The sequence below is a fragment of the Sminthopsis crassicaudata genome, chromosome 6 (assembly GCF_048593235.1).
Source record: "Sminthopsis crassicaudata isolate SCR6 chromosome 6, ASM4859323v1, whole genome shotgun sequence".
NCBI classification, from domain to species: Eukaryota; Metazoa; Chordata; class Mammalia; order Dasyuromorphia; family Dasyuridae; genus Sminthopsis; species Sminthopsis crassicaudata.
Window position 1 is genome coordinate 195,373,731 of NC_133622.1, and position 27,909 is coordinate 195,401,639.

Consider the following 27,909-nt stretch of genomic DNA (forward strand, 5'->3'; position numbering starts at 1 on the left):
ACTTTGAAAATATAAGATATATTTATTGATCACTACAGTACACAACTTTTTTAGCTCAGGATAGGGTTTTTTGTTGTTGAAAATCAAAATACAGAACTCAACAAAATTATTGATATGCATGGAGAATTTGATTCAAACACAGCATCTAGAAATCATTTCATTGGCATAACTATTTGCCATAGTAGATATGGTAATTGACTTTTAGTCAGACAGTCCTGAGTTCAATCCCCACCACTGACCATGGACCATTTATCTCCTTTGAGCCTGTTTCCCCATCTGTAAAGCAAGGAGAAAAAGACTTGCATTGTTTCACTCAGAGTTATTGTAAGGCTTAAATAAGAGGGTATATGCATAGATTTTCCCCACAGTTGACAGCTGTCCTTTTCACTAAGAAAAAGTAAAGGAGAAAACATGCAAGAGATATCAATACATACCAGATCAAGTTTGTTTCTTTTGCATATAGCACCAGTCATGATCTGTATCATAGGTCACATTCCATATCCATATTCCATATCCAGTCCTTCATTCTCTTGTGAACTCACTGCTTTCTGGATTTTCATAGAGTTTAGTGGTTGTTCCTGAAGCTTTACTCACCTTTTGTCAGATCCATTTGTGCCCAAAGTGCCCCCTTTTCTTTCATCTTCCTTCTCACTGAGCCTGTTCCCCAGGGTGGTAAGTTATAGTGAATACAGCACTTGGAGTTATGAAATTCTAGGTTCAAGTCCCACATCAGATGATTATTAGCTGTGTAATCTTGGGCAAATCACATAATCTCTCTGGGCATCAGTAATCTTTTTATCTTAATTATTAAACAAGGAGAATGGATTTGATGATTATTGATACTTCCTATCTCTGAATATATGATCCTTTAATACCAGGAAGTTCAGCATCTACCAGTTTACTAACTGTCCCCAGTAAATGCATAGCATTTAGGATTACAAAAAGAAGGCCTTTATTTGTATTTGTCAGATAGGTAGAAAACCAGTGAAAATGCCTCTTGCTAAGTTTCTGTCCCCCGAAATCTGTCCTTTAAGGTAGTTGTAACTAAACCTTGAATTCTACAGCTTTTAGGTGCTCCAGTGATAGGTTTTTCATTAAGTCAAAGGCATCTAGAAACTTGATGGCTAAAATCCTGGCTAAAAAGAAGTTCTGTTATACCTCCAAATCATACTAGTGGTGACATAAATCATGGATTGGCGTTCATTCTTCTCGGGTCTTGTTTTCCATGAGACTTGTCTTTTGAAACCTGGTTGGAGAATCATAATGAACTTTTAATACTGAATATCACCCATGTGTACTTCCTAAAAGCAGAAGGTTGGGAGTGAGATGTTGTAGGTATATTTTAGATGGTGCCATATATGTACCTACTCACATGGAATCCACTAAAGATCGTCACTGACTCCTACTTATGTACCCAGAATTATATCTAAACAACTCCACTACTTTGGAGCACTTAGCAAATATGGAGAATCCATCACTGTATTAAGTGATACAAAGGTTCATTGCTACCCTCCCTGTACTTCCTGAAAGAATCAGAAATCCCTGTCCTTTAGGAATCTTTGGAGATAAATGTGTAGAGTTCAGCAGTCCGCTTATCCAAGAGAGGCTCTGATGCTTTGTGAAGAATATGTTCTTTTGCCCTCACTGTCTAGAACTAATACCATCTCCTGTTAGTCCTGGATTAATTATTCTGGACAGTGCCGTTTATTATACTCTGATGTGTACATGAGAAGCTAATGAATGAAAAAACAACAATACTTTCCAAATTCCATATGAGTAGCTAGAGTACACTTTCATGCCATTCAAACCATGTAACATCCTGGTGATATTTAAAAATATCATTTTTCAACGACTGCTGGGCTTTGGGGTTATGGCTGACCTGGATGACATCCTGGTATGCTTCCAGGAACACAACCAGCACAACCAGCTAGCCTGCAGTATACTGGCCTGTATCCACAAATACCAGCTTTATGTGAATCTGGAAAATGCTAGTTCAACCAGGATATGAAATTCCTGGGGTACTTTATGAGCCAGCAGAGTAAGGATGGGGCCACGCAAAGTGGACATCATACAGAAGTTGTGTACTACTACCACTTCATATCTGAATTGTTCTTGAGAGAGAGTTCTTCACTAAACTGTTATAAAATCCAAAAGTCTTCCATGGCCAAAAACATCATTAAGAAACACATTTACACATATGTACCTCCATCTTCAGATACTCCAATCTTCACCAACCATTTATTGTGAAAACAGATATTTTCTAATTTGTAGCAGAAGTAATTTTCTCCTAGATGAATCACAAATCTATCCTGTTTCATTGATTTGTATAGGACTCCCACATACATATACACATATACACAAATGTAAAAGAGGCTATTTAATACTGGCATTCAAGGCTTAGTACCATTATTTAGAGTAAAGCTAAAACTGTGGGTTGCAACCCCATATGGGGTCATATAACTAAATGTGGGGATTATGAAATTATGACTTATCAGTAAATGCATATCTATTTTATATGCCTATATAGCCAGGTTATGTAAAAATTTCTTGGAGAAAAAATGGTTGTGAATGAAAAATGTTTAAGAAACTCTGACCTAGAGAGGGCCCACCATGTGATTATTATTCATGCCAGTTACAACCTCAAAACACTGGAGCCAGCCTGCACACTGAAACAAAAATTGCATATACTAAATATTGTAATTCAGTTGGTTCAGTTTCAAGAATCCTTAGCTCCCTGAGAACAAGAACCAGTTAAGCTCTACAAGAAACTCTGGATGTGGAACATGTTGATCTCTTGCACTCAGAAAACTTGACTACCATCCAGGGAATAATGGGGAAAGTAACACGATAGTAGTGCAGAGACAGGTATTGTAAAGGTTGCTTGATTTTCATTCATTGTGGGATGGCTTTTTTCCTCCTTCCAATTAATAGGCAGTTATTTTTTTTTCCCTATCTAATACCTCTTTCTGGTTGAAGAAAGGGGAAAAAAACTCTTAAGAATATTATAGTCAAGCAAAACAAATTCCTGGTCATCTCCAGATATATCATTCTTCATCTTGAGTACTTTACCTTTCTGTTGGGAGGTAGGTAGTACACTCCATCAATTCTCTGAAATTATATTTTGTTAATCGTGTTTTAAGTCCTTCAAAGTTGTCTTTAAAATGCTGTTGCCCTTGTATAAATTGTTCTCCTGGTTCTGTATATTTCACTCTGTATCATTCACAAAAGTATTTAATTTTTGATTAAAATTTTTTGGGAGGAGAATCCCTATGTATTTCTTTTTTCCTTCAAAAGTTAACATATTTATGATTTTTCCTTTTTCCTTTTTTGCATTTAGTGGTTTTTAATTTTTTCAATCACATGTAAAGATAGTTTTCAACATTCATTTTTTAAGATTTACTTCCAAATTTTTCTCCATTCCTCCCTTTCCTCTTTTCTCCCCAAGACAGCAAGCAGTCTGTTTTGATTATACATGTACAATCATGTTAAAGATATTTCCACATTAGACATGTTGTGAAAGAGGAATCAGAATGAAAAGGAAAAGCCACAAAAAGCAAAAAAAGTGAAAATAGTATGCTTTGATGTGCATTCAGATGCTATACATAGTTCTTTATTTGGATGTGGTTAATGTTTTCCATCATGAGTCTTTTGGAGTTGTCTTGGATCATTATATTGCTGAGAAGTGCTAAGTTTATCATTACTGATCATTGTATAATGTTGCTGTTACTATGTGGTAAAAGCTTTAAAAAAAATTTTTTTTAAACATTTCAGCTTTCAAGAATTTTTTTTCCTCCTTTCCATCTTTTCCCCTTCCCAAATGGAAAACAAAACAAAGCAAAATGTCTTTTAAAAAAATTATGCATTGAACTAATGCTGAGTGAAATGAACAGAACCAGAAGATCGCTGTACACTTCAACAACAATATGTATGAAGATGTATTCTGATGGAAGTGGAAATCTTCAACATAAAGAAGATGCAACTCACTTCCAGTTGATCAATGATGGACAGAAATAACTACACCCAGAGAAGGACACTGGGAAGTGAATGTAAATTGTTAGCACTACTGTCTATCTACCCAGGTTACTTATACCTTCGGAAGCTAATAATTAATGTGCAATAAGAAAAAGGTATTTACACACATATATTGTATCTAGGTTATATTGTAACACATGTAAAATGTATGGGATTACCTGCCATCCGGGGGGAGGGAGTGGAGGGAGGGAGGGGATAATTTGGAAAAATGAATAAAAAAAAAAATTTTTAAAAATATGCATAATTAAGCAAGCCAGATTCTCATATCAAAGGATGACTATTTTTAATCTCTATGTTAGTCTATCATTCCTGTCAGAACATGGGTAGCATTTTATCAATGCTACCCATGGAATCATCAATCAAAAGTAGACAATGCACAGTAAGCCAAATCCTGTCCCCACAATCCTGTCATCTCCTCAACTTGGAAAACTAGGCTATGAGATTGAGAAAAGCAGGAAATGCAGGAAGACTTGAAGGAAAACCTGGTACTCAGCTAGGAACTAAATTGCAGATTCCTAGAATTTGCCTTAGGAGGGACAACACAGAACTTCATGAAGAACCCTCAGTCACTTGGTAGTAATTACCAGGATTTAATTCAATGGAACTTAAAGAACATTTAATTGTCTACTTTTGTCTAAAGGACTGTGTTAAGATGCAGGGGATACAAAGGCAAAAAAATTAATTTTTACCCTTAAGAATCTTAACAAACCACTGATATATGGGGAGATAAATACATATAATTTGCAGGAGGAGAAAGACATTAACAACTAAGAGGAAGTCTTATGTAGAAGCTGGCCTTGAAGAAAATTAGTGATTGAGGCAAAGGTGAGGTAGGATAGCATCCAAATATGAGGGATTTTTTGCATCATTCTATGCAAAGTTATGTTGAGCTCTGTGAAAGAACAAATAGATCAGTTTTGGCTGGAACAGATTAATGTGAAGGAGAATAATAAACAAGTAGTCTAGAAAACAACCTCTCTATTAGATGGTTTTACTTTTTTTTTTTTTTTTTTTTTCCTTTTTCACAAGGGTTCAGTCTGCAGGGAGAGTGTGGGAAATGATTGTGATGTAAAAGCAAAAGCTATCAATAAAATGTGCTTTTTTTAAAAAAAGAAAATCTACTTCATTTTTCTAGAAACTACTTTTTGACCTGCTTAGGTTTTTAATCCCTTCTAAAACTATATATATATATATATATATATATATATATATATATATATATATATATATATATATATTTTTTTTTTTTTTTTTTGCCAGTTTTCCTAAAGACTAGTGGAATGGAGTATAATCTCTGCACAGAAAATAATGAAAGACTTTATGCTCTCATTTATCAAAACTGCTTTCATATTAATTATTCTGAATGTGAGTTGGAGATTTGAAACACTGAAAGTCATTTACGTCAACACCACAAGCTCCTAGCCAATGTTTTTCTTTTTTTTTTCATTTTATCAGAGAAAGCATTAACACAAAAAGCATTTAACTAGACAGAATAGCAAGGTAACTAAAAAGGAAACCCTCCTTATCACCATTCACACACACACACACACACACACACACACACACACACACATATACACACACACTCACAGACTCCTAAATAGGAATATGCAAAGCTCAGACAAATCAAGTTTCCAGGGGTGCATCCCAGGTGCTATACCACCTCCTCATCTCCAAAGCTATCATTGCATTCCAGCAATTTTGATGATGCCATTTATTAGGTTGCTTTCTTCAGATATACTGATGTCTTCTGTTAGGTGCTTTTGTAGCCAAGTTTCATCTGCTACTTTTCTGCTAGGTTGCTTGGGTTAATACAATGCTGATGAATTACAGCTTGATTGCTCCTTTTCCAACAAAAGTGTCCATAGCTTTAAAAAAAAAAAAAGGGAGTGGGTGGGTGAAGACTAGTTTATAATCTCAGGGTTGCTTCAAACTTAGTTTTTTGGGGTATATATTTTGTGTGTGAGAATCTGAACCACATTCACACATAGTGATGTTTGCAAGAAGTCCTTTTCAATCTTCTCACTAGGAACTTCTCCAAAGTTGATTGATATTTGAGCTGGGATGAGTAAATTAATTACCCTAGTACAGAATCACATAGATTATCTTGGAATTTCACTCTTCTGTGCTAGTTATTTGTCCTTTATTCTCGAAGAAGACTATAGCATCAGGGAGATGATACATTGGATTATACAATGGATTTCAGGGAGGAAGGTTGTTCAAGATCACCCGCTTCACTTTTCCTCTGCAGAGCCAATGGGATCAAGTGATCAGATACAGATCAGAATGACTAGAGATGGCCCTGCAGAACAAAGCAGGGAAATGATTGATGTGAAAAACAGCATAAAAGACATCAATAGATGTCTTTTTTTTTTTTTAAATAAATTTCAAAGAAAATAAAAAAGCACTCAGGTAGAGGTACCTGAGAATGGGGATGAATCCTATCTCTGATATTAGCTGTGTGACCCTGGGACAAGTATTTTAACTTCATTGATCCACACTTTCTATAACTATAAGTAATTTCAGTTTGACTCCAGAATTAAATGGAAGCCTGAAGGTTAGAAATACCCTAGGCAGTGAAGGCAGTATTCCTTACTAAGGGATGTGCTAGAGCCATATCCAACAAGCTTACAAGAGCTGATTATTCAATATTCCTTGTAAATGCTTGTACCTCAGAAATCAATGATGACTTTAAATCCAAGTTATATTTATTATTTTGTTGATTGTTTAGACTAAAAAGAGTCCTAATTAACTGAAAAGAGTGTATGCATACATTTCCCTTGCTTCCCCCCAGAAACCATCTGTCAAACATTTACTACCACTAGGGGGAGTGTTTCTTTGAAGGTTATGGAAAAGTGGTTTTCAAGTACATTCATTTCTTTTTGAAGTTGTGCTTTATATGTGCATACAAATTTAATCTGTTGACAAGAAAATAGTATACACAATGACTATAACAATGTAAATGAGAATACTGAAAAGAAGATAAAGATTGAATAATGGAAAAACAATGAAAGTTCCAAAAAATAATGTTATATTTTTTCTTTAAGGTAGGGAAAGTGAAGGACCTCTGGAACAGATTGTTATATATGCACTGTTAAATGTAGTTACTGTATCAGGCCTTAATGTTTTTATTTCAGTGGGTGGTACAGTCTGAAGGGGATTGGTGTTGAAATGATTGTGATGCAAATAAGAAAAGGTACATCTAGTATATTGTGTTCAGCAGTTCTGGACACCAAGGTTCAAGAAGGATACTGATAAGCCTGGAGAAGACTGCAAGGGGACAGGACAACTTTGTTCCTCTCATGTATGGGTTTGTAGTCCAACAGTTTTTTTTTTTAAATAATGGTAAGATATTTCTATGTAATATTCCCCAGGAGTAGCTGAAGTTTATAGAAATAGAGATTCTAAGGGTTGATGAATTGGGAAGTGATTACTGGATCATCAGTGTGAATACTGAAATTGCCAAGGACAAAGGCAGGGGTTTGGATGCAGAAAACTGCAAGCCAGAGTCTGAGATTGCTGAGGAAGGAAAATGGATGACCTATAGAATCTTTATAGAAGTTGACAACAAAAAGATCTGACCTGTGAGATAGAATTAGTTAGTGTAACTTTCATATGAGAAGGGGATACTGAGTGAGGTTGATATAGGAATAGAACATGGTGTGACAGTGAGGAGTAGGAAGTCTGATAACCCTTCCTCACTTTATGTATGAGAAATGACTGAAAAAAGGAACAGATGGTTTTAGAAAAGGTGGCCTGGAATATAGTCCCATTAGGAAAAAATTAGGCTTCAATTAATACTAGAAGATGAAAGGCTTGTAAAGAGGAAGTGCTTGGAGATAAATGGGAGTTGGTTTAACAATTGAGTGGATGGATATTCAGAGGGCAGAGTGGAAAGGGTGAGTAGAGGATTGTAGTGGGGAATGATGTAACTGGCAACTTTTTATCCTTTGGTGATACCTAAATTGATGTCTTCCCATTTTTAGACAAAAATAGTGAAGCCCAGAAAAGTGAAATGATTTGCCTATAGTCACTCAAGGCAATAAGAAGTAGAGCTTGGATTTGAATATATGTCTTTTTGACTCAATATCAAGTACACTTTCTATTGTATAGTAGGCTAAATCATTTGAAGAAAGCACTCTCAGATTCAATTCAAAAGATGCCAAAATATATTTGGCAATATGAACAGAAATGTGTTAGTAGACAAACACCTCCTTGAAGATGGCCCAACTTTTCAAAGCTAAAATTATAAACTGAGTCATTGTGGGGAAAGGTGGCTCAGGGACATTCTCTAGTAAGAGAAGGTGCTTATTGATCGTGTCTATATCAATAAATCTCGAGTTAAATTTCCAAAATGAAATAGCAGTCAAATTAGCTAAAAATAATCCATAAAATCGCAAAGAGATATCAATTCTCCTAACCTATAGAGTCGGACTAAGAGGAATATGTGCCTGTCTATGGCTTTGTTGCATGCCCACTTGCTATAGTGCAGATTCTTTTTATGTATGGGTTAGTAGTCCAAGAGTTTTTTTTTTTTTTTGTCCAGTGATGAGATATTTCTCTATCATATTCCCCAGGAGTGATTGAAGTTTCATAGAAACAGAGGTTATAAAAGCTGATCATCAGTGTGAATATTGAAATTGCCAAGGATAAAGGTAGGGGATTGGATTCAGAACTAATAGTAATCCCATCCCAGGAAATAATGATTACCAATTGTTACTCTAAGAAATTTATTGGTGAAAACCTGTAGCCCCAAATGGATTCTAAACCTGTAGCCCCAAATGGATTCTATTACTTAGTTTGTCCATGAGTTAAGTATGGGAAAAGCCCAGACACAAACATCAGACCTCCGTGAGGGGTGGGGCTCTTCGTATATTCCAGTATCTGCTCTGAAGCAGACTGGCACTGATCATCAAATGTGAACTGGTCTTTCCAATCTCTCTGAATTTGTTTTCCTACTAAGATTTTTTTTTTTGCCCTGCCAAGATATCTGTATGATAACTGATAGAGTGAGGAAGCAAAGGATTAGCTGTCCAGCCTCCCATGTCTTGCCTGATGTCTTGCTCTTTCCATTACTAAACCAAAGGCTTTTAATGTGGAAAGACCCTGTAATTTGTGGCTGATTCACATCAATGTATCAATGTGCCTCTTTTCCTGAAATCCTTTTAATATGTCATTTCCCTTTTTTGTCAACTTTGTCATTCAGATGAATGTAAGAAGAGTTTTCTACCAAACAGCAAATGCCAGGTTAGAATTTCAAGTAGTTTCCTCATCTAACTTGATATTTGTTAGTAGAAAACTCCTCAGAAAATCTTATCCTTTCAAAATTCTGTGGTGTCAGCCAGTATGGTTCTTAAAACCCATGATAAATAACTTTACTGGTAAATTCAACTTATGAAAGATTCTGTTTGAAAGCAAATGTAGATGGAACTACAGAATTCAAAAGTTGAAAGAGATTTCTGTGGCTGTCCAGTCTTATACCTAAAAGGACTCACCAAGATAATGTAGTAAACAAGAACACTTCTTTGAAGACCTGCCACATAGGGAGCTTACCACCTCCTGAGGCAGCAGTTTGGGATGTCTTTAATTAGTAGGAAGATTTTACTGGAATCAAACTAGATTTTCTTCCTTGAAATTTTCACTCCTTGGTTCTATTTCTGCTGCCTGTGGCCAAACAGAATAAATCACAACTCTCTTTCATTTAACAACCTTTCAAAAATTTGAAAGTAATCCTGCCTCAAATGCAAAGCCCCTCCCCAACTTCAAGTTTTCCTTCAGAATAAATATGGAAATACATCTTAAACCTTTAAATTTAATAGGATAACATTCAAAAAATGACATCTTGCTAGGGTGCTGATACAATGGAGTGTTTCTAGAGTATGATTATTATTATTATTTTTTTTACCAGTGTGCCTTTCCTCTGTGAAGTGATATTCTACTCAATTTAATTCAATATATGGCTGCAAACTATGTAGTTCTTTGGCTAGGATACTCTTGCTGATTTTATGGGAACTACTGTCATATGCAAATCCCTTACAGGATTAGTTGTTAATGCTGTGGTGGGATACTTACCTGGGTTTCTTATTCATTCAGTAGCATCTAGGCTTCTTCCTCCAGCCCAGGCATCCCAGCAAAGCACCAACAGCTTGTGTCCACAGATAGAGAATGTCTTGTTTATGCTGTCAGGTTCACCAAAATATATCATGTTGAACTTGTTTTGCCCCTGTGTTTCCTGCTTGCCTGCACTTATCATTTGCACAACCTTTCTCCTCATCATTGAATCATCAGATTATCACTGACTTGGGCAGAAAGAAACATATTGATCTGCAGGAAGAGAGAAACAGAAATGAGCTTTTGTATTATTGTTACTATTATTAGCATAAATATACAGCAATAATCCCATCAGAAATGATGGAAAGGTAAGGAGTATTTCTTCTGTTAGAACAAAATCTTAGAAAAATTGCAAGGAAAAGCAAAGAGCCCTTGTGATGATGGGGTGAACAGACCCCAGTAAAAGACCCCCTGGTAGTCACCCACTGTCTAGGCCAACCCCAGGGGAAGGGATTATCTTGTCCTTACCTGGTCCTTCTTGAATTTCTTGCATTGACAGTACTATTATGTACAACTAGAGCTATCTTGAACTGACGTTCACAATTACTGTATACAATTGGGAGGTCAGTCCCTATAGATGTCAATCCCCAAAGTTATTTTGTATAGACATTACTTAATAACCAGTTGACTTCACAAGGCAAACAATTAACATAGTTAACATACCTTACCTTGAGTCCTTTCCTATAAAAAGTTCTGTCTTTCCTCTTGTAAATTGTTGGTTCTACAAGAGAATTTAGCCCTGAGGCATCATAAAATCTTAAGTCTCTTGATTTGGAAATGGTCAAGCCTACAAATTCTTTTGATTCACCTCTTCTAACCAGTCCAGAACCCCAATATTTCTGCAGTCTCCCAACCGCAACGTTGATTATTTAAGCAGAGGAAACACTTCTTTCTTCCTATAACAATGTATCCATATAACATAAACCATTATGTCTCAGTGGAAATTTGTTACATTTAATGTGCCCTTTAAAAAACCAACTTGTAAATATCAGAAGTTCATGGATTCACATACAGTTCGGTTCCAACTTGGAAGGCCAGAAATTGCTCTATTGATCCTCAGCCTGACAATCCAACGTCATACGTTCTTACAGGGCTGGAAGTGACCTTAGCAATTGTCTTTTCTTAAACATCCATACCTTTTGATGAGATGCCTCTCAAGGGGAGCAGAAAGGCTACCAAGAGAAATTCCGGTAATGTGTCAAAGTCATCAATAAAAACTTACTGAGAAAAATAGTCCGTCCTTTTTACAGATGGGAAAACTGAGGTTCAGAGATCAGAAAAATTTGATAGGGGGCGGTGTGCAGCTTCAGATACTTCCTAGCTCGATAATTCTTAACCTCTATCTACCTCGGTTTCCTCAACTGCAAAATGAGGATTAATAATAGCATTTATCTCCCAGGTAATTCTAAGAATAAAGTGGAATAATAATACTTGTAAACCATTTAGTGTCCCATAAATGCCAGTTATGATCACAGCCCAAGGTCGGACAGGTGGGGCGTGGCAGGAAAGCCGGCACTTGGGAGATTCTGGGGGTCTAGACCCTCCGGGGCCCCAGTTTGAGTATTGGACGTTTCCCCAACAAAACGGGAACTCTTCCCGATCGGAAGGGCCTCGGAGACCCTGCCACGGTGCGGTGTAAGCACGAGGGAGAGGCCCACTTCTAGGCGGCCTCTCCCGGCCCGGAGCTCGCTCTTTACTGCCTCGGGCTCGAGCCTGCCCCGGTCCGCTCCTCCGTCACAGGATGGGTAGGGCCGGGGGGTCTTCTCCGCCGCGAGACTACAGACTGGCAGAACAGCCCACATGGGTCAAAAGGGGCGTGTCTGAGAGCGAGGAGCAGTGAGAAGAGAGGAGGGCGTGCCTGAGAATGGAGGGTGAGATTGGGGTAGTCCGACAGTAAGGGGCGGGACGAGAGGGGCTGTATGGGCGCCTGAGAGTGGGGGGGGCGGGGCTTTGGGGCGTGTCTGTAAACGGGAGCAAGGGAAGGGGTTGGAAGTCGGAGAGGGGGAAGGGTCGCGTGGTCCGAGCGCTTGAGGGGCGGGCCCAGGAGGCCCTCCTCTAAGAGAAGAAGGGGAAGTGGCGGAGTCCGAGGACTGGGAAGGGTGGGACGGGGTCACGCCATTAGATAGCTAAGGGGCGGGGTCGAGGTTTGAGGGGCGGGGCGTGAAGCCTCGGTTGCAGAGGCAGAGTCTGAGGGCCTAGGAGGCGGGGTCGAGGTCGGCGGCTACTCGAGAGGTGGTTCTCGGCGCTCTGTCGCTCCTCGGTTTGTCCGCCTGTCCTTTGTTGATCTGTCGCTGTGTCCCGAACCGCTGCCGTCATGGACTCGTCGTCAGGCCTGGTAAAATTTACTGCCCCCGGGCCTCCCACCCCCCTCCCCACGGACCCCACGCCTCCATCCCCCAGTAGACTTCTCGGCAGGCGCTCGGGTCCGGGGCTGCAGCCGGAGCCCCACCTTCGCTCCCCCCGTCCGGGCCGCCGGGGATAAAGGGAGCCTTCTCCCGAGAGGGGTATTGGCGTCGGCACCCCACCCCCAAGCTTTAGTCTGTGCCCTTTGCCCTCTGCTCTTTGCCTTCTGCCTTCCTGCTACCTTAGTCTTTGGGCAAAGCTGTCCAGGTAGCTGAGGGTGCCCTCAGAGGACTAGAGCCCTCTAGTAGTTCGGGAAGAATTATTCATTCAGCACTGGTATCCCATTAAGAAGAACGTTGTGTGCCATATACGAGGCTTGCATGCATTAATACCTGGATGGCATGGTATGCAAAATAAATGCCAGTAGCCCGTGCATTGGATCTTTTTTTTCCATTTAAAATGTGCATTTATGGAAGAAATGTTAAAGTGCCCTTCAGTGCGTGCTTGGTGGAACTTGGGAATTGTGGAACACGTTTTCTTTTCTTTTTTTTTTTTTTTAACTTTTTAATTTTTTTAAAGCTTTTTTATTTTCACAACATGTGCATAATAGTTTTCAATATTCACCCTTGCAAAACTGTGTATTCTAAATTGTTTTTCTCCCTCCTTTCACCCTCCCCCCCATAGCAAGTAATACTGAGGAACCCTGCTAATCCTACTTGTAATCCTAATTCTGATTTTACCTGTAAACTCCCTAATCAATGTTACCAGAATTATATATTTTTAAAAATTAATTTTATAATTATAACTTTTTTGGACAGTACATATGCATGGGTAATTTTTTACAACATTATCCCTTGCACTCACTTCTGTTCTGAATTTTTCCCCTCCCTCCCTCCACCCCCCTCCCTAGATGGCAGGCAGTTCTATATGTGTTAAATATGTTATAGTCAGAATTATAATTTTATATGAAAGTATTTCCGTAGCACGTATTTGGTACCATTTGACATTTATTCAGAATGTTGTGCCTAGAGTGGACAAACTTTTATAGCTTAGATTTGGAGACTGCTCGGTATATCTCTGATCTGCCGTTGTTGTATTTACTAGGATGCTTCCCTCTTGATTGCGGTCTTGTTAGTTGGTGCATCAATATTACTACTGTCTTTAAGGAACATGGGATCTCCAAAGAAGAAAGACCTTGTCACGTTATTGGATCCAAATACCAAATATTCACTGCCCCTGATTGAAAAACAGGTAACTTTCTGTGTCCTTGAAGTTCACCAAATGTTCCCTCTGCTAGGACATTTGGAAATAGAGGACTGTTCTTTTTGATTAATTCATGGGAGCTCTGGAAATAAGAGAACATTTGTTACAGAGGGTTTTTTTTTTTTGTTTGTTTGTTTGTTTTGTTTTTTTGGATGTGTGTGTATAAATTAAACTATGGTCATTTCCCACTCTTAAAGTTTCTGATTGTTGTTGCTTGGAAGGAGAGGCCTTCCACTGAGGAAGGGGAGTCTGTGATTGAAAATGCTTTCTGGTGTTTCCCTGGGAGTGTGGAACCTCTTTGAATCTATCCTGTAATCATCAAAACTTCTGCAATTCTGCCCCCTCCTCATCCCAAGATCAAGGACACTCTGTATTTGGAGGAGACAGCATAGTTTAAAGCTCGGAAAAGGAGATTTGAATTTAGAGAATTGGGTTTATTAACCTGGTGCCCTGAAATGTGGGCTTTTAAAAATATTTTGATAATTTCAGTATAATTGATTTCCTTTGTAATTCTATGAATAATGCAGAGGTTCATCCATTGGTTTCACCAGATTGGCAAAGGGCTTCCTGATAAACAAAAGCGTAAAAACCTCTGGTCTAGCACATGTTAGTAGAACCCTGTGAATTTTTGTTCACTTAACATAAGGAGCTTTTGCTACCTATGAAAAATAACAGAATTTCCCTCCCTACTCTAAGTCTCAAGATTATATGAGAACAGAGCTGGAGACTGGATTTTTGCTTCTTATGAAGATTCTTACTTCCTTTTGGCTCTAGGCCATGGGTGTTCTAAGGTTTGTGTCTACTTAATTTCTCCCTAATAATGTCTGCCAGAAGGATTGAATTGCATGTGGAATGAGGTAGCAAACATGATTGCTCTCCCTGGCCTCAACAATGATTTCTCTCCTCGGTTTCAGCAATCTTTAGGATATAATACTCTTAGAAATACTTATAATCACAGTCTCAAATCACCTGTACTAGTGTATTCATTGTAATGAACTCATTTAAAATACTCAGCTAAGCATTCTGAAGATGCAGGAACTTCGAGGCCAGATTTTCTTCTTTGCTTGGGTAGGAAGAAAGTCGATCCTTTGACATGGCTTCCTGCCAGGTAACTTTCCCCATATATATGTAGAAAAGGAAACTGAGGCCATTGGAACTTTTCTTTAGTGTTTGTTTATACCCAGTACCATACACTGTACTGGCAAATAGGGCACTATAACCCTGAGAATGATTGAGTGTTCTTGTGTTTTCTATTTTATTAGGAAATTAGCCATGACACCAAGATGTTCCGGTTTGGACTTCCTACATCAGACCACGTTTTAGGGCTCCCTATAGGTAATAACTTACTCCTATAATTCAGCATTTATTGAGTCTTCTATGCAAAACTCTAGATACTATCTGTAGTGCTTTATTTGTCAAAGCAAGGATTATAGCCAAAAGGAACCTTAAGAATTATCCAGTTCAGCTCTTTTCTTTTCAGAGAAGAAAACTAAGACTCAGAAAGATTAGTGCTTGTCCAAGATTACACGGCAAGTTAATAGCAGAGTCAGAATTCTGATCTGGGTCCTCCACCATCCAGCCCAGTGCTTTCAAGGGTTTGATTTAATGTGGGTCTCATAGCACCTCTGAGATGGAAAGACTACATAAATAGCAGATGTTAGCTCTAGGGGACAAGGAAGTGTGGTAGCTCAGATATTCTAAAACTGAGGTTTATCCACGTCATTTGTATTTAATTTTCAGTGGGATATATGAGTGTTGTTTTTTCTGCAAATTTCCTTTCATATCCCTTTGTTTTACAGATGAGATGGACAGAAGTACAGTTTAAGAAATGCTTTTCCCAGGGTCACACCAGTGAATCGCTGGCACAGTGATCACCAAACCTACTTCTCCTGTCTTGTAGTCTACCATAAGACCCTATCACTTGGCATTTCAAATTTTTGTTCATCAGTTGTTCATCCAAAAATGTTTCATTAGAAGCAGAGCAGAATAGTGCTTTCAATAACTGATATTTATATAGCACTTTAAAGTTTCTGAAGTGCTTGACTCATTTTCATAAGAGCCTTATTTCCAACCTGAAGTAGATACAAGTTTTATTACCCTCATTTTTCATATGTTAAAGTAGGCTCAGAAAGTTTAAGTGATTGCCCTTGTTGCCAGTGATTATCAGAGGAAGGATTTAGATCTTCCTCATCCCTCTCTACAATCATAGGTTGCCTTGGTACCTGACAGCCTAGGGTCTAGTCCTAGTTGTCACTTCATAGTCATGTGATAGGAGGCAAAGTACTTGCTTTCTCTGGACTTGAGTTTCCTTACATGTAAAATGGAATTATGTTTTCCTGTTCGCCTCTCAGTCTTGAGTATCAAATAAAGCAATAGATGTGAAGTGCTTTGTAAATAGCAAAGCATCATCTAAATAGATGATGATTACTGGGTTTTTTTTTTTTTTTTAAGCTTATTTGGTTGAGATAGAGAAAGAATATGAGTGTGAATGGGGGTAAGGAAAAGCCAGAAAGAGAGTAGAAAGGTACTTTATTTGATCATAGCTTTTTTGGATGACATTTGAATTGAGATTCATCCATTAATTCAGTGAATTGAATGAAAAGGTTTCATTGACTAATTTAATCCAAAAATACTCCCTGGGATTTATTCCACTCTGTGGTTCCACTTCCTCTCTATCCTCAAATCTTAGAACTACTACCTTCCAGGAACAAAAAGATGTCAAGTATTTTGTCCTCTTTTGGTAGTGGAACTAAGGGGCACTAAAATGTCCAGAAGCAAGACTAGCAGAGAAGCAGAAAGCATGTGGAAAGCTTATGTAATCATCAGAATAATTAAGAATTGGGTTTTTAAAAAAACAAAAAACCTACATTTTTGTATTTAACATGTAGGTTGGGCACTAGGAAAAGGACAGCCAGGACTCCAAGCCCTCAGAGACACAGATAAGTGGTTATGCAAGCTGTTCATACAGCTGGCAAGTCTCAGTTCTAATTTACATCAACTTTGTTTTGTAATGTGGGCAGGGAAAGACCTCAACCTTAGGTTGGGAGATGGATTACATCCTGACACTGGCCAGATTCCTAATCATTTCCCTCCCCTCAGCTCCCACAGATTAGGAGGGCCCAAAGCCAAGGATTCTGAGAGCTTTTTGTAGTGCAGTTGCAGAACTACAAGGATCCTCTGTATGAGGTTGTTTGGTTGGGGCTGAGGAAAATCCAGTTTACTTTTTGACTAGTTACTACAGGTTGATGCTAATAACTATTCAAACTACAGAGACTTAATGGGAAAGGGGAGTCAGGAAACTTGTTATGAAATCGTAAATCAAATTGCAAGAATATTTTGAGGATGAAGTTAGTGAGTTCAAATGCTGGGTCATATATTCTGTGATAGCAACCCCCAGAATACATGGATGTCCCCAATATAGACAAGGTTGCAAGTTCTGTAATGGCTGTGGATGGTACAAACATATATCCCATATTCTCCAGCTCAGCATTGGCTATGATAACTAATTAAAACCTAACTTTTGAACAATACGTTGAAGTTAAAATGATCTTGCACATGGCAGGTGCTTAATGTGAATTTTCATATCTATATCTTATTCTTGAAATATCCCAGATAGGACTGGATGGGGATAATGATTTCCATTTCACAGGTGAGGAAACTGTTGTTCATTGAGTTGAATTGATTTGACTGAGATAAGTTTGATTTGTTCTGATATGACTATCAAAGGGCAGAGCTAGAGTTGAACCTTGGGGATCTTCTGAGTTCCAGGACAGTGATGCTTTCACTGATCCACTAGGCTTTAGTATCTTGTATGTGTCTGCTTAAACAAAGGCACAGACCTGACAGGAGCCTTGTAGAGATAGAGAAGGAAATATAGAGAAGGAAACTGAGGCTTTGATAGGGGAAGCACTTGCTTAAGGTCACACAACTGGTGAATAGTACAGCAGGAACCCAAGTCTTTTCAAACAAATAGCAACCTTCAGTTGTTGGAAGAGTTTTATCTTTTTAACAGAGAAATTGTTAGAAGTTATAGATAAGACTATTTCTCCTTGACCCTGGAGGGGAGAACTAAGAATATTGGGACAGAATTTGCAAAAAGACAGATTGTGGCTTGCTGCAAAGAAAAACTGCCTAATCATCAGTGGAATGGGATGCCTTAGGAAGGAGTGGGCTTCCTCTCCCTAGAGCTCTTCAAGAAAAACCTAGTTGACCATTTGCTGGAAATGTTATAGGTGCAATCCTTGTTAAAAACTATAATTGGGGTTGGTTTGGTGGTATAGTGGATAGAGCATTGGTCCTGGAGTGAGGCTCTAAATTCAAATAGGATCCCAGGCTCTTGATACTTATGAGCTGTGGGACCCTGAGCAATTCCAAAAGCAACAAATGAAAAAAATCATTGGGAAAGATGTCCCCTGATCTCTCTTCCAAAGCTGACATTCTTTGATATGTTTTTTTTAACCTTTCCATCAATTTTGGAACAGATGTTTCTTTGGAGTTTTTGCTGTTAATGGAGTTCATGTTAATTTTAAAAAGGAAAAAATAAGGATGATCGCCATAAAACTCACTTTTTATTATTTTTCTCTTCAGGTCAACATGTTTATCTCTCTGCCAAAGTCAATGGCAATCTAGTGATCCGGGCTTATACTCCTGTTTCTAGTGATGAAGTAAAAGGCTATGTGGATCTTGTTGTTAAGGTAAATGCAAGAGTTACATTTCAGCCTAGGTGTGAAAAGGCATGAGAAGTTTGAAATGTTATATTTTGGTGACTTTGACAAGGATGTACAACTGTGACATTATTCACCTGAGTCATACAAACTGTGAGTATCTAAATGAAATATACAGGAACCCAGTCTGAGGATGTAATAATCTAATAGCGGAAGCATGCTGTCATTCAGAATCTGCTAGAACTCATCGTATATACGTATATGCATATGTAAAACAATGTAAACATATATTCTGAATGTACACATGAAAATAAAATGGGCCTTAAAATTGCTTTTTTTTTTTTTTTTTTTTTTTTGTAGCATGTAGGTGGTACAGTGGATATAGAGCACTGGCCATTGAGTTGGGAGGACCCACGTTCAAATTTGACCTTATATAGATACTTATTAGCTTTGAGATCCTAGCAGGTCACTTAATCCCCAATGTCTCCAAAAAAAGAAAAAAAGAAAAATAAAATTTCTTTTCTTTTACAATTTAAATTCAAAATATAATTTCCCAAACTGTTCTGCTTATTTTGTGCTCATCTTCTGTATATTTTTTGGAAAATGCTTCAGTGAAGACTTAAAAATGTTGATCAGTACAATGATCAGCCATAATTTCAGAGGGTCAATGATGAAACAGGTTATCTGTTGCTTGACAGTTGAGGTGATGGACTCAGGCCTGCCGAATGAGACATAATTTTTGAAAGTGGCCAATATAGGAATTTGTTTTTACAATTGATCCAATTGTGCAATAAATATGCACAATTTAGAGACTTTGGGCATAATTCCATATTGCTTTTCACAGTGATAGGACCACTTAATAGCTCCACTAGCAGAGCATTAATTTGCCTGTTTCCCAGAAAACAGTTGTCATTTCTTATTTTTGACATCTTTGCCAATCTCATGGGTGTAAAATAGAATCATTGAGTTGTTTTAATTTGTTTTTCACTAATGGTTAGCTATTTAAAGCCTTTTTTCTTATAATTGTTAGTAACCTTAACTTTTTTCTTTTGAAAACTACCTGTTTATATCCTTGGATTATTTATCTCCTGGAGAATTGATATTATTCTTATAAAATCTTATATTTCTTGGGTGTATGAGACCATTTTCACATAAAACTTGCTTCATAATTTTTGCCCAGCTTTATTTTCTTAGCATCTAGTTTTAAGCTAGTTTTATTTATGCAAAAACTTTTTAATTTATGTAATAAAATTTGCTCCATTTTATCTTCTTAAATTTTCTCTATCCCTTATTTGGCCACGAATTGTTGCTCTTTTCATAGTTGAGTCTTATCTAACAATAAAATGATCATAAATTGGCTTATAAAAGTACAGTGGCATATACTAAAACCTTTAATAGACTAACTTGTCTGGGCAGTATTTCTATGAGTAAATATGGAAAAGTTATAATAGCTGCTATGACCATTGCTTGGAGACATTAAAACATTAAAACCTTTTTTTCCCAGATTTACTACAAAAATGTGCACCCTAAGTTTCCTGAGGGGGGGAAGATGTCTCAATACCTGGATAACATGAAGATAGGGGATACCATTGATTTCAGAGGACCAAACGGGCTCCTGGTTTATAATGGATCAGGTACTCCTGCTAATGCCCCCAAAAAAGTTCTTTTGTTTTCCAAGGTCTTTTTTTTTTTTTTTTTTTTTTTTTTAACGGGGGTGGGGGGGAAAGGAACATGTATTAAGAGATTTTCATCATTCTAAAAATATACTTTTCAGAAGATTGAAATAATTTAAATTTGAATTGTGTGTACCTGCTAAATGCATGACTGATTCTGTGCTTGGTCCTTCCTGTTTGTGATGTGTATGTTGTTGTCAGAGAAGGCCTTCATGTTAACTGCTCCTGCACTGCCATGCTCCCTAATGTGGGCAAGTGAGAAGTTGGGGATTTAATTGGGAATAATCCATCTCTGCTGGTTTACCCTTCTAGGGCAGTGGGAAAAGGAAGTATTTTATAAGATACTCTGAGGGAAGTTGGGAAAGCTGTGTTATATTACCTTTTTTGCAGGTAAGCTGGCCATCAGACCGGATAAGAAGAGTGAACCAAAGATGAAGTTTGCCAAGAATTTGGGAATGATTGCTGGTGGGACAGGTAAAACTGTACATGAGGTGGCACAGTGCTTTGGAGAGCATTTTTTAAACTCAATATTTTGAAATGTGCATAAATCTGCCTGGAGATCTCATCTCATAGGATATGCGGATTTTAGGGTTGTTCCCTAAATCTTTGAGTTTTACCTAGACTTGGAGTTCAGGATTTAAGTTTAAGTGATAAGTCCTAAGATAAGTCACTAGTTATTCAGAGGGCCCACCCATGTAACATTGTGGTACCTGGAATTGTACCCAAGAAAAGGAAAAGATTCGGGATTGTTCTTTGCATCAGTACTGCAATGAGTAGATTCTTTACCCCTCTAACTTTGGAGAGATGTAAATGAAGGTTAATAGATAATATACCGAGAAGCAATGGAACCAAATTTCCTCATATTTGATTTCACTTAATCAAGAAATATATTTTTGGATATGTTCTAGGAATAACACCGATGCTACAGCTGATTCGGCACATTACCAAGGATCCTAAAGATGGTACCAAGTGCTCCCTTATCTTTGCTAATCAGGTTAGGTAACAGTTTATTCTCTGCCCACTCTCTCTGCCCTTGGAAATCATGAACATTAAGCTTTAAGTAGGGCAGGATTCTTCTTTCTTTAACAGACTCTGTGCTTTGGAATTTCTGTTTGAAAATATTTTAGTTTGGGGATATATTCACTCATTTAACAAACTTCGAAAGAGGAGCTATTTTGAGGGAGATGGCATCAGATGGGAGAAAGGTACTATTAGCTTTTTGTGCAAAATACATAAAATACAACTGCCTACAACCTCCTCCTGACTCCCTTAATTCTAAGTCCTCTGCACACTGATTTCTCAACCTAATCTTTCAATGGCAAAAAAATTTTCTTTTCAAAAATCAGCAATGATCTTGAAATGTCTAGATTGGCTTTTTTTTTTTTTTTTCAGTTTTCATCCTTCACTTCTTTGCTGCTTTTGACACTGTTAACTACCTTCTTTTGAGTTCTCTTTCCTCTTAAGTTTTTTGTAACCTTTTCTCTTGCTCCTCCAGTTTGATTGCTTCTTATTGACCGGATATTGCTACTTCTTCACTCTGGTCACACTCATTAAGACGAGATATCCTCTGAGTCTCTGTTGTGGGTCCTCCTCTCTGGTAATTCATGCAGGTGTTTCTCAGATCATACATTTAGCCCTAACCTCTCTCTTTAAATACATTATCACCTGCTTCTTGTACACATTGAAGTAGATGTCTTAAAGGCATCTCAAACTCGACATCTCCCAAGTACAACTTATCACCTTTACTCCCTGATCCTGCCTGATCAACCTTTACTGCCCTTTTACAATTGCAGGTATTTTCTAGTGTTTCTGGTCCCCCAGATGCACAATCTCAGGGTCATTCTTGACTCTGTACTTGCCCCACATCCTCTTCTGTCCAGTCATGCATTTACCGCCCCGGCTTAGGTTCAGATCACCTCTGGCTTAAACTATTAATTGGTTTCCCTGTTTTAAATTTCTTCATATTTCACTCACATTTTTCATTCAGCTGCTAAAATCATCTTCCCAAGTAACAAATATGACCATGCTAATGAATTCCAGCAGTTCGCCATTCTATCCAGGATCAGCTCTAAAATCCTCTATTTAGCTTCCAACTGGTCCCTTCCTAACTTTCTAATCTTCTTCACCCTTTACTCTGCCTTTCTTTATATTCCTAGCATTTACTAGGGCCTGGTATATAGTAGTTTTCAAGAAATGCTTGTTGATTCATTGAATATTAAAGAACTTAAAAATAATACCCACGTATGACTCTTCCTCCCCTTCCCCTACTGTACCCTTCTCTAAGTCACGAGGGATATGACTGAGCCCATCTGATTTTATTTCTATTTTTCAAATTGTGTTCCAGCTTCTATAGTTGACTCAGTTTCTCTTCTCCCAACTTGCCTACCTTTTCCCCACATTGGCTTTGTCACATTACCTTCTATTCTTTATTCTTTCAAGCCTCCAAAGCTTTTCACAGTATCTGCTAAAACTTCACTTGATTTTTCTCCTTTGAAATATGGATCTTTGTGAATCACTTGATCTTACTGTATAGGTAATGATAATGTGTCTGTTTCTATGTTGGATTGCCTTTAGTCAATATTTGATTTTGTTTTACTATTGGTGTTTTGCCAACTATATCCTTTTCCTTGCCAATACAGGAAGAAAGGGAAATTTACATTCAAATTTGCATTTTAAAATGAGATAGAAAATAAATTCAAGTGAGATCAAGCATTTCCTCTGGAAACATTTTTGGAGATCTCCTAATACCATGACTACAATTATTAGAGATGTTTTAGAGGTATTTCTATTGTGACAAAGGTCTTTCAGTTCTTTAGTTCAGTTCAGAGGGCTTATGTTATAACATATTGGGTGATGCAGGAGAATATTTGTTAAAACTTGATCCCTCCCTTTCCTGGTAACCGAAGGCTAGCTCATTCTTAACTCTTTCTGGTTGCCTGCCATATTTCCTTCTTGACTTGTGGATATTGGAATTTGGCTATAATGTTCTTGAGAGTTTTCATTTTGGGATCTCTTTCATAAGGTAATCTGTGGATTCTTTCAACTTCTAGTTTATTCCCCAGTTCTAGAATATCAGGACAGTTTCCTTGATTATTTCTTGAAAAATGAAATCTAGAGTTTCTCTCTCTTTTTTTTTTAAAATCATAGTTTTAAGGTAGTTTAATAATTTTGAAATTATTTCTCCTGGATCTCTTTTCCAGGGCATTTTTTAAAAATGAAATATTTCACATTTTCTTCTATTTTTTTCCATTCTTTTGATTTTATTATTTCTTGATTTCTCATAGTCATTAACTTCCATTTGTCCAATTCTGATTTTCAAGGAATTATTTTCAGCAAGCTTTTGTATTTCCTTTTCATTTGGCCAAGGAGTTCTTTTCTTCAATGAATTTTTGTACTTTTTCCCATTTGATTAATTCTGCTTTTTAAGGAGTTCTTCTCTTAGGTGAATTTTTATAAATCTTTTTCCATTTATCCAGTTTTGCTTTTTAAGGCATTCTTCTCCTCACTGGATTTTTATAACTCTTTTATCATTTGACTTGTTTTTAAAAATTATTATTGCTTTTTATTTACAAGATATATGCATAGGTAATTTTTCAGCATCGACAATTGCAAAACCTTTTGTTCCAACTTTTCCCCTCCTTCCCGCCACCCCTTCCTCCTGATGGCAGGTCGATCAATACATGCTAAATATGTTAAAGTATAAATTAAATATAATATATGTATACATGTCCAAACAGTTGTTTTACAAAAAGAATCGGACTTTGAAATAGTATACAATTAGCCTGTGAGGGAAATCAAAAATGCAGGCGGACAAAATTAGAGGGATTGAGAATTCTATGTAGTGGTTCATAGTCATCTCCCAGAGTTCTTTTGCTGGGTGTAGCTGGTTCAGTTCATTACTGCTCAATTGGAACTGATTTGGTTCATCTCATTGTTGGAGATGGCCAGGTCCATCAGAATTGATTATCATTACAGTATTATTGTTGCAGTATACAGCGATCTCCTGGTCCTGCTCATTTCACTCAGCATCAGTTCATGTCAGTCTCTCCAGGCCTTTCTGAAATCATCCTGCTGGTCATTTCTTACAGAACAATAATATTCCATAATATTCATATACCACAATTTATTCAGCCATTCTCCAACTGATGGGCTACCACTCAATTTCCAGTTTCTGGCCACTACAAAAAGGGCTGCCACAAACATTCTTGCACATACATGACCTCTTGTTTTTTTAATGTTATTTTCTTCAGGATCTTTCTGGGGTTCCTTTACCAAGCTGTTCTTTCTTTTTTCCTGCTGTTTTCTTATTTTCCCAGCCTGTTTCTTGACTTTTAATTCCATGCTAGAGTAGCTTTCCCAAATTTTGTGTAGCTGTTTTTAGAGTTCTGGGGGTTTGTAAGTTTTCATGATAGTATGATCTAGGGAGATTTGTGTTTCCTGCTCTTCTGGCCTGGGCTCTGGTCTGTGAGGGACCACTAGCACTCTCTTTCTGCCCTAGAACTTGAGGAGACCCACTCCACTGTGCCCCAAAGCTCTGGTGTGCTAATGCTCCTTGCTCTGGGACTGTGACTGGATCTGAACCTGGGCAGAGCAACAGAGCTGATTTGACACTTATCAGCTGATATTCTTACTCTTAGACGTCTCTATTCCTGCCTGATCAATCAAGAAAAGAGCCCAGGAAGAATCCTTGGCATAATTCTTCATTATGTCTCTTTTTTATCTTCTAGACTGAGGAAGATATCCTACTGAGAACAGAACTAGAGGAAGTGGTGAAGAGTCATCCGAACCAGTTTAAACTGTGGTACACTCTGGACAGGCCTCCTAATGGTAATCCTTGTTTGCTTCCCTCAGCTAGACTAGGGATCATGGCACCATGGCACTCTTCCCAGATGGCAGATATGAGGGCTTGGGTTCCTCGAGACTCTGATACCACTTTTCTTATCTGTAAAATGAATGTTGTGGATTCAGTGATTGTTGAAGTCCCTTTCACCTCTAAATTGCCATGATCCTTTAACTTCGGTCTTTCTTCTCACCATAGTCACTGTTTGTACTTTCCCAAGGCCCAGGTCAGAACTGGCTTTTCACCTACATTGGGGAGCTTTGGCTCAGTGACAAAGAATAATACTTCGGGTCATTTAGCAGGATGTAACAAGTTCAGTCTTTAATTCATTATCTCTTCTTATGTCTGGTGTCATAAACCTTGCCAGGGTGAAATGGGAATACTTCATAAGGGAAGGTAGGAAAAGTAGTTCAAAAGACTGGAAAGGCTAGTTCATCAACACTTTTGTGATCAGTGCCATTCTGCTGAAGCTCAAGCCTGATCCAAAATGCAAACAGCCTTTACTGGCCCAAGGTTCTTAACTGCTTGGTCCAAGGTTCCTTCTTGAGTATTTTTCCAAGCTTTTTGATGGACACATGCCTTCCAGCTATTTGGATAGTAGTAATGTAGGCTCAATCTAAGCTCTTGCCAATTAGCTCTACATTAAAGATAGATTTGGCAAAAGCTTTAGTGAAATCTCTTTAGAAGAATAGTCAGTGATGTGCATTATTAGCAAGCAGTTGTTAGTAGCACCAAGGTCTCAAATTATTGGCTGGAGGATACTTCCTCTCTGATCCAACTCTCCAGAAAGGATTTGCGCTCCTTTGATAGCTTCAGGTTTTTAAGATAATTTCTAGTTAAACTCACCACTGTTTCCTCTAATGCCATTTCAGATTGGAAGTATAGCTCCGGGTTTATCAATGCAGACATGATCAAGGATCATCTACCACCACCAGGAGATGATACCATCATTTTGATGTGTGGTCCTCCTCCAATGATCCAGTTTGCCTGTCAACCCAACCTGGAAAAACTGGGCTATGCTCAAGATAAGACTTTTGCATACTGACAAATGACTATTACAGCTAGCAAATGTATCTTGGTATTTTTTTGTATTGAATTTCAAACTGTCGTTCAAATGACTTAGCCTTTGCTAAAATAGTATGGTTTTTAAAATGTTAAAATAAATAGTTTTCAAAATGGTCTTCTCTCAGAATGAGTTACAGAATTTTAAAACATATACAAAACTTTTTGCACCTGCTTGTTATCTGGTCTGAGATTTACGTATGCTCTTCATGTGTCCTGGTCAGGGACCACAGCCTGAGAAGGTACGCCCAAGGGATTCAGTATTCATGTTGGATCCAAATGATAAGGGATTGCAATAGATTTGTAAAACAGCACTTGGCTCAATACTTTAATGAAATAAAATTTGTGTAAAATAAAACTTAAAAGTCTTGTGTGTATTGCAGATGCATGTAAATCTTTGACCCACAATCCAAGAAATAGTTCATTATCAAGAACTTTGGATGCTAAAAAGCAATTAAGCTTTTATTAGTATTTATTTTCCTATCCTAGTCTTTAAGAGAACTATAGACAGGCAGAGAATTCTTAGAGATTTCATACAAAATAGAACAAAAATTAATTTCCGGAAAAATAAAATGGACTTCCTTTTATAGAAATATTAAAATCCAAGTTTTCCAAAGGCATTTTGGAGTAGGGGTGGAGATGGGGAAGGTAGGCAGGAAGGAAAGCAACTAAAAGTGAGTGAACACCTGACAATAATGAATGATGGGGCATCTCCCTCCCTTTAGCTACTGATGTCAGTTTTATAGGAACCCACTGCAGTTAGCAGCAGCGAAAGAGGTTGCTGTCTAGATGAAGTCTCACAATTTGTTTAGCCATTCTCCATTCAGTGGTCATCTATTTTATTTCCAATTCTTTGCTACCACAACAAATGCCACTATGATGTATATGGGGCCTTTATTCCTGTCAATGACCTCTTTGGAACAAAGGATTACATTTTAGTCACTTTTTGCTTAATTCTAAATTGTTTTCCAAAATAGTTGTACCAAGTTACATGTTTTTGTTAGTTTTTAATCTGTAATAGAGACTAACATTGGAGAAAAAATTTCCATTATAAACATCTAAAGAAACAGGTAATTCCTTTTTTTTTTCCCCCCAGGGGGAGAGAATATATAATTTTTAAATTTTTATTAATATTTTTCCAAATACACAAAGATAGTTTTCAACATTCACCTTTGCAAAGCCTGAAACAAGTAATTCTTGAAGGGATTTTCCCCAAACACAAGCTTGTCTATGTCAGAGTTCTCAATAAACTCAGATGACTCCCTATTACTTCTAGGATCAAACATCAACTCCTACATTTGAAATTTAAAGCCCTTCATAGCTTGGCTCCAACTTGTTTCTTTGTGCTAATAATCCTTTCCTCTCCTTCACACTGTCTGTGATCTCGGCAAAGTGACCTGACTGCTGTTCCTCACAAGGCACTGCCTTTCTCATCTCTGTCTTTACTACAGCTTTCTCCTTTGTCTTGAATGCACTCCTTTCTCAACCTGATTCTCAGAATCCTGTTTCCTTCAAAACTCAGGTTCCATCCACACAAAGCCTTTCCTAATCTCCCTCCCTCTAGTTGCTAGTAGAATCTCTCAAATGGTCCTAAGAGGTTAACTCCAACTATAATTAATATAAGTTATGTAATTATAATTTGTTATAAAGTGCAAAGCATTTGGGGGAAAGGGAGACAGTATAGGTAGTGTTTTCTCCACTTACAGCTGAGGAAATTGAGTTGCAGAAATGAAATACTTTGATGATTGTCACACAGCAAATTCAATGGCAATGACTGCTCTATCAAACTCTTATGGAATACTAATAATCCCTCTTTCACATGACTGCCCTTCAAACCTTCTCTTCTTCAAGTTAAACACCTCCAGTTTATTCAATCAAATCTCTTACATGGTCTCGGATCCTGGTTGCCCTTCTGTGAATA

The 27,909-nt window shown here is 37.7% G+C and overlaps 1 protein-coding gene and 1 long non-coding RNA gene across 3 annotated transcripts; one reads left to right on the top strand and one right to left on the bottom strand.

Annotated features, from left to right (window-relative positions):
- Window positions 1-5,460: 5,460 nt before the first annotated feature.
- On the bottom strand, window positions 5,461-11,877 carry LOC141545905 (uncharacterized). Its single transcript, XR_012483173.1, has 3 exons — window positions 11,280-11,877; window positions 10,105-10,356; window positions 5,461-5,900 (listed from the first exon to the last, which is right to left on the bottom strand). It is a non-coding gene; the product is annotated as an uncharacterized LOC141545905 (long non-coding RNA).
- A 252-nt stretch (window positions 11,878-12,129) lies between these two features.
- On the top strand, window positions 12,130-26,346 carry CYB5R2 (cytochrome b5 reductase 2). 2 transcript variants are annotated; one of them, XM_074273276.1, is made up of 9 exons: window positions 12,130-12,478; window positions 13,591-13,737; window positions 15,012-15,084; window positions 18,337-18,443; window positions 19,918-20,047; window positions 20,477-20,560; window positions 20,995-21,080; window positions 24,814-24,913; window positions 25,799-26,346. In XM_074273276.1, the coding sequence occupies exons 1-9, from the start codon at window positions 12,458-12,460 to the stop codon at window positions 25,969-25,971; spliced, it is 921 nt and encodes a 306-aa protein (XP_074129377.1). In that variant the 5' UTR covers window positions 12,130-12,457; the 3' UTR covers window positions 25,972-26,346. The 2 variants fall into 2 exon arrangements, with proteins under 2 accessions (XP_074129377.1, XP_074129376.1); XM_074273275.1 differs by lacking the exon at window positions 20,477-20,560 and having other exon boundaries at window positions 12,145-12,478; window positions 19,918-20,127; window positions 20,970-21,080.
- Window positions 26,347-27,909: the final 1,563 nt, after the last annotated feature.